This window comes from Oncorhynchus nerka, linkage group LG15, assembly GCF_034236695.1.
Source record: "Oncorhynchus nerka isolate Pitt River linkage group LG15, Oner_Uvic_2.0, whole genome shotgun sequence".
Lineage (NCBI taxonomy): Eukaryota > Metazoa > Chordata > Actinopteri > Salmoniformes > Salmonidae > Oncorhynchus > Oncorhynchus nerka.
Genome location: NC_088410.1, coordinates 63,070,343 through 63,077,483, shown reverse-complemented (window position 1 = coordinate 63,077,483; position 7,141 = coordinate 63,070,343). Strand labels below are relative to the sequence as shown.

At 39.5% G+C, this 7,141-nt stretch overlaps 1 protein-coding gene across 1 annotated transcript; it reads left to right on the top strand.

Moving 5' to 3' along the window:
• Positions 1-516: 516 nt before the first annotated feature.
• LOC115143699 (homeobox protein Hox-C13a-like) lies at positions 517-4,260 on the top strand. The gene is made up of 2 exons (XM_029684172.2): positions 517-1,177; positions 3,268-4,260. The coding sequence occupies exons 1-2, from the start codon at positions 517-519 to the stop codon at positions 3,525-3,527; spliced, it is 921 nt and encodes a 306-aa protein (XP_029540032.2). The 3' UTR covers positions 3,528-4,260.
• The last annotated feature ends 2,881 nt before the right edge of the window (positions 4,261-7,141 follow it).

The following is a 7,141-nucleotide window of genomic DNA, read 5'->3' as shown; positions in this document are numbered from 1 at the left end:
CTTAGCCGGTTTGATTACATACAAATATTGTTAGAGCAAAGTACTTCAGACAAGTGTAATCTTTACCTTATCAAGAATCGAGAATCTTCAGACGTAGGCCTATCTAAATAGCACTGGCCTGGCGAATTGATACTTTATGTGGTTCAGTTGAAATTCATTTCCGTTTTGTAAAATATGACGATCATGGCATCCTCCACCTTAAAACTGTTAGGGATGTTTGATGTCCCCTTTAAGGATACTTGCCGATGATAAGCCAATGAGAGTATCCGCTGGACTTAAAATTGCAATCAAGAAACATGCACAAGAGGCGGTTTAAATGGATGAGCCCCTCGCCCCCACCCCCAACACACCCTCGTGTCGGTCTCGTTATCGTATCACGTGTCGGCGGATCCCAGGGTCTCAATAATGAACTGGACACTTGGGTATTGCGCTGCGCATGCGCAAAAAAAATGTGCTTGGGGATGAGGTGTCCGTCTTGGGGTAGTTGACTTTTAAAAAGCATTGTCAACCCCTGATATGACAACTTCGATGGTTCTGCATCCACGCTGGGCGGATACCTTGATGTATGTATATGAAAAAAGCCTGAATGAAAGTAATCCGAATAAAAACCAATCCATGGAGGGACTAAGCGGGAATTGTCCTGCTACCCACTGCAGGGAACTGATTTCACACTCGGCGTTGGGACGACACTCCGGCACCATAAGCCACCAGGGTTCTGTGTACTCGGACATACCCTCCCACGACACTGGGCGACAGTGCCCCGCTCCCCAGACTTCCTCCAGCGCCACCCTTGGTTATGGCTACCCATTCGGAAGCCCTTATTACGGGTGTCGGTTGTCACACTCGCACAACGTTAACTTGCAGCAGAAGCAATGCTCTTACCACCCCGCAGAGAAATATGCAGAACCCAGCGCGGCACTGCCCACCGAAGAGCTGTCAAGCCGGGCAAAGGAGTTCGCATTTTACCCGGGTTTTGCCAGCTCATACCAGACTGTCCCGGGTTACTTGGACGTGTCGGTGGTTCCCGGTATCAGTGCGCACCCGGAACCGAGACATGAAACTTTGATTCCCATGGATGGCTACCAGCACTGGGCTCTATCTAATGGCTGGGATGGACAGGTGTACTGTTCTAAAGAGCAAACACAGTCAACACATCTCTGGAAGTCGCCCTTCCCAGGTATGACATTTGTTTTAGTGTGTGTATGTGTGGTGGTGGGTGGGGGGATTCCACGCGGCTTGCATTGTGGTTTCTTATAAGAAAGGATCTAAATAACCAGTGTACTTGTTACATGTTTTATATATGTCACATTGAAACATTTCCTTTTAATGTATTTTATTTATGCATTTAAAACCTATTTCCGTTGTATAGCCATCTCAAATAAACATATGACTGACTATACAGTGCATGATAGCACAGGGTGAAGGTTTATTTATGTTCATCCTTGAGTTGAAGTCCGGAGAGGAGGCCATGGGGTTTTTCAATAGCCGGATATGGGACTAGAAATTAGTCTGCCAAAATATAGAAGCAAAGAAAACAGATTGGAAAGACATAACCTTACCAAAATATTTAGTTTCCTTCAACCTACCATCATTCGTCTTCACGGCTGCTTCACGATATGACCACAACAGATGAAATGCAAAAACAAGACCTTTGATTTCATATTAGCATACAACTAGGTTTATGGATTGGAGCAAGGCACGGTTGCATTCTCCGATAAAATAACATATTTGCTCAGTGCCAGTAAATCTAGTCACGACAGGGAGTGGTGTATTGAAGCTCACCCCTTTCACGCATTAGGTTTATTTGCAATGGCGAGACCCTTTTTTTCTCAATTTCTTTATTTAATATTTCAAATTCACATTACATTTCTATCATCCCATCTTGTTAAGAATAGCTCATGGATTCCTGGATTGATTGGTTTATCATTCACAATCTAGTTCAGTTGACACACGTGATTTTTGTGGCTTGTATGACCACTTTCCCCAAACTTGTCGTTGGCCAATACAGTCAATATTGGGATAGTGTGATATTGGCGCTATATGCCCATAACACAGAATAGATCTACTGTTTTTGAAATAGATTACAGTTCTTTTTTTATCGTCCTGGGTTTGGTTGTACCATTGCACATTCCTCATGTTGTCCATGACCTCGTTAAAATAGTCGTTTATCTCATCTCATCTCTGCCATGGATGCACTCTTAAACACGCTGAAATAAAACTTAGTATTAAGGATAAATATGATAGGACTGTTAACCAACCAACCTACTGAGATGGTTTGCACACAGCTCACCCGCATGATTAAATTAATGAGATGTGATGTCTTGTTATTTAGCTGTATTACATCAATTGTAGCTGCATTCAAGTTTAAGATCAGGGGCTATCAATATAGATAGGCTTCGCTACTGAATGCCCAGCCTGTTCCTGCGCTCTCATAGACTAAGTGACTGTATAGCTCCAATTCCGATTATTAAGGCTTAATATTCGTAGTGTTTGCATATCAGTATGCCAATTTATGTTTTGAATATGCATAGGTTAAATATCTATGTTTGGACTAAGTAGTAATCATGGTAGGCCTAGAGATGGCTGGCATGCTTGATCCGAAAATGTGGTCGGAGGCGCGGTATGGATGGTGTAACGCAATAGCGGGCCCTGGAGGCATGCAGAGACCAAATTAAGCTCTGTACGGCATCGCCGTGCGCCTCTCAAATTTTGTGACAATGCGGAGGGATCCGCATTGACATGATTGGTTGACGGTAGGGGCGGGAGGTCCTGTATCAACACAAACTCACTTCCTTGACAACTTCCTTCACAACATATCTGCACTGCTCCGCTAAACGCAAGAAGTATGAATGCCCTGCCTTCAGCAGAGGCAGGATCACCGTAAATGCTGCACCGCCAATGCAGACCACCGAATGACCATGCAGCGCCTTTAATGGGCTCGCCTACCATTAGGCCTACATTTAGACATTTAGATTATATATTTTTAAACCCTAATGATTGGGATGTAACATAAATTAAGTCCAACCATAGCCTACTTCAAGTATTTTAGGCCCATCTTAATCAATTAGCATAGCCAATCTACGGGGACCATGAACTTCAACAAATGCAATGATTTGAATGCAATGCATCAGTGCTGGGAACTTTCACATAGCATTTCACCCCGCCCCCCCCCCCCAAAAAAAACGTTTGTATATATCTTTCAAATTGTTTCTCCTAGTTTTCAATTGTTGTAGAATACCAACGGTTGTTATGCCCTTCTTTTCTCAGATGTCGTGCCTTTGCAACCAGAGGTCAGCAGCTACCGACGAGGCCGCAAAAAGCGAGTTCCTTACACCAAGATCCAACTGAAGGAGCTAGAGAAAGAGTATGCAGCTAGCAAGTTCATCACAAAAGACAAGAGACGGCGAATATCTGCCACTACTAATCTCTCCGAACGCCAGGTCACCATCTGGTTCCAGAACCGGCGGGTGAAGGAGAAGAAATTCGTCTGTAAATCTAAATCAAGCTCTCATATGCATGCCACTTGATTCAGTCCAATGTCACTGACATGGCAACTCAAATACTTTTTCATCACTAACGCTCGATATTTATCTATTGACATTATTCTCACCTGGTATGATGCATTGCAAAACACAAACTTAATCTCACCTCCCTATTTGGACATAAACTGGGGGGAAATACAGAAGAAGATTTACTAAACCTGGGTTGGAACGAATGATCACATCCTTACAGGAGCGTCGAAAGCTACCAGCATTGTTAGTATAGCCTGAGACCTAAATTAAAAACTTTTGTGACTGATAAAGTAAACCGAGGTCTTTGGGGATGTCATACAGTGATCTTGTTCAGACATTTTCAGGTATTGGACGCATCAAGACTGAAAACTATATTTCAATGATATTGTATGGCGGTTTTAGTTTGATCCCAAGGGAATGAGCAAGTCTGCTATTGTCTATGTACAGTGCCGTGCGTTTATTATTTAATTAAAGGTTCTGTCTTATGACAGAGGTTGTAAATGGCTATATTTTATGGTTATCATATTTAGATAATGTTTTTTCAGTGAATGATATGTCTGTCATGCAACTAGAATGATTGTAATCAATATAAGAATATTAAAACATGTTTCATATTAATGCATAATCTTTTCTCACTTGGTTTGTATAGTGAGATAGGTCTTATTGCATCCGGGCTGTGCACTCACAAAAGCTGTTTTATTCCTTTCTTTTGTGCAGCATTTAAACTGTGATGTTTTTGTTTGATCGACATTTACTCAATGGAAACGTGTTTCATATACAAATAAATATAACGACCAACAAGGTCAAATGACTTTTTTTGATAGAATCTGTTTTCTATTTGATCGAGATCTTGTCTGGTTTAATCGCTTAATGTCTACTCTTCTGTCTCTGTATGACATATTCGGTGTCACTTTATAGGATGTAGAAAATAGTAAATGAAAATCCGGGACACTCAAATTAGTATGGTTACTTAAGACAAAAGCGAAAGGGAGAGTGGTTGGTCGGGAATGAAACATGAACCTCTAGCAACCCAAAGGTTGCGTGTTCCAACCTCATCAAAGACAACTTTAGCTAATTAGCTACTTTGCAACTACTTACTACTTTTTAGCTCATTTGCAACTACTTAGCATGTTAGCTAACCTTAACCCTAACCTTAATCACTAACCCCTAGCCTAGCTAACATTAACCACCAAGCTAACATTAGCGTTAGCCACCTAGCCACATAACATTAGCAACAACAAATTGGAATTAGTACATTATACATATGTATTGTAAATTCGTAATATTATATGAATTACAGGTCGTAACACAAAATGTAATTTGTAACATATCATACAAACTATAATTCGTAACATATCGTACAAAAAAACAATTATACATACAGTACCATACCAAACGTAACATATACTAATTTTAGTGTCCCGGATTTTTGTCTACCCTGAGTTCTGGTTGAGAATAGATATTGCACATTGACAATTGATTGATGACAGCTAAGAATGTATGTCTAAATGTTGTGCAAATCAGAAAAGCATTTGAACATTTGTTGAGGATGCTAACTAAATGATGGACCGGAAATCAAAATGGCAATAATAACATTTTTTCATATTATTTGGGCTATTATGATGATGATTTAGGGCAAATTGTCTTATTCGATAAATAACCAGTAGGCTATAATAAATAAATAATAATAGTAATAAAGTGCCATATGTTTACCACACATAACCCAATATGATAACATTAGGTGTTTATCTTTGAACGTCACCGTTGTAGCCAGCTTCAATGACATTAAGCATAGACTACTCCAGGACTAAATTGTTAAGAACCCCTAAACTGAAAATGTTCAATTATGGTTTAAATTCTAGAATGATAAACCCAATCCTGACTTTAACTAGTCCTCATCATATTATCTTAAATTCTGCGTTCGACCGAGAAGTCGATCTACTTCAGGACTAGCTGATATAAATTAGCCTCCCTATATCTTCATTCCATAATGGAAGATTGTCATGACAACGAAATCACTGGGTTTAGTCAGTCTATAGGTGAAACCTAAATTAACTGCATAACAGATTCTGAATATGATTTTCAAAACGCAATGATAGGCTAGATATTTTGTCGAAAGAAGCATTGTCTGTGTAGATTATTAGCAAAGAGTCATTTTAAGAGTAGGCTTTAAAAAATCAGATTATTTACGTGTTTAGTGTCTGCAGCAATTTCATTCACTCATTTGTGCTCCAAGGTGTGGCATGAACTAATTTATTCCGGAAGCCTTCATAAACTCTCTGTGCATTATTTGGTCGAGAAATGTTTATTTTATTTGATCAATTTAAAACAAGGTACACATACCGAATGACGTACTTGATTAATAATCATCGAGGAAAATCACAAAAAGGTCCATTGTGGTTGATTATACCGAAACATCAAATTTGACTCTCCAAACGAATTTCGAAAAGTGGTCTATTCAATCTTTTGTAACATATGTTGGTTAACTTGACGTTATTAACTTCAGTGAGATTCTCATGACGCTTATAGTCTTCTAAACTATTGTCTAAAGGCTATTTGTAGCCTACATTTCCCTTTGATATAATTTCGATAATGGAAATAAGTCGCACAATAGCTTTTGAAACAATTGGTGAACAAATTACAAATATACAGTATTAAGGAAATAACGCACGTGTTTAGTTGTGCATAAACTACTCACTCTTGTATCTCTTGAATAGTGTGAATTTTACATGCTAGGCTATTCATTTTAAAATCTCAGCTAAACACTAAATGATATTGCTCTTGGCATGTTGGTAAGAATGCTTGTGAATGACGTATGATTAGAGTACACGTTTGAGGGATCAATCATTGGGTTATACTTCTCTTTAAATATGCTATCTAAAGTATCTTGAGTTCTAATTCAATCGAGCAAAACGTCTTGCTGACGTAGGCCTACACGAGTTTCCTTTTCAAATATCACGTTGACTAATGAATCTTTGTCTCGAAAAATGTGCTCATGGAAATTGTATTTTGAGAACAGACCCATTGGCGTGACCACTTGTTTTCATATTGGTCAAAAAAGTAGCCTAAATTGGCATTGTGGCAAAAAAGACAAACGCAAACCTACCCCGTTTCAATATTGAATGCCTTACAATCAGGAATATCGTTGGTTGGATTGTAGTCCAAATGCTCAAATAGTAACACAATCTGTGCCATCGTCGTGTTGCTTATTCGTGTAACGCAGCAAATTCGTCTTGTTTGAACCATAAGCCTTAGCTAACTTGTAAAACGTGATCCGACCAAACGCATTTAAGAATTCTTAAAATTTGACAAACCTTTCTATAGCTCTATTGACATAATGGTTGCTTGATATTTTGTTAAATTAACTTTAGGCCCAATCAAAAGATGTTGGCCTAGTAGTAGGCTGGAATGTAGCTGCAGAGCTCCTCGTCTATTGTGTCTGTACGTCACTTCTTGACTACCCTTGACCATGACTATGCAGTCACTTTGACCTTGACATAACAACAGCTCGTGCATAGCTAGGGACATAACTAGGGAAGGGTGTGCTTCCTCTCTCTGGTGAGGTGGGGGTGGGTACCAGCCACGCGATTTGTTTGCAAGGCAATATAATACATTTTTTTCGAGTCTAG

What these genes read in the sequence shown, in the direction of transcription:
- LOC115143699 (XM_029684172.2), top strand. Translation starts at nt 517, where the DNA reads ATGACAACTTCGATGGTTCTGCATCCACGCTGGGCGGATACCTTGATG. An exon ending in CTGGAAGTCGCCCTTCCCAG is followed by an intron (nt 1,178 to 3,267) that starts GTATGACATTTG and finishes TTCTTTTCTCAG; the next exon opens with ATGTCGTGCCTTTGCAACCA.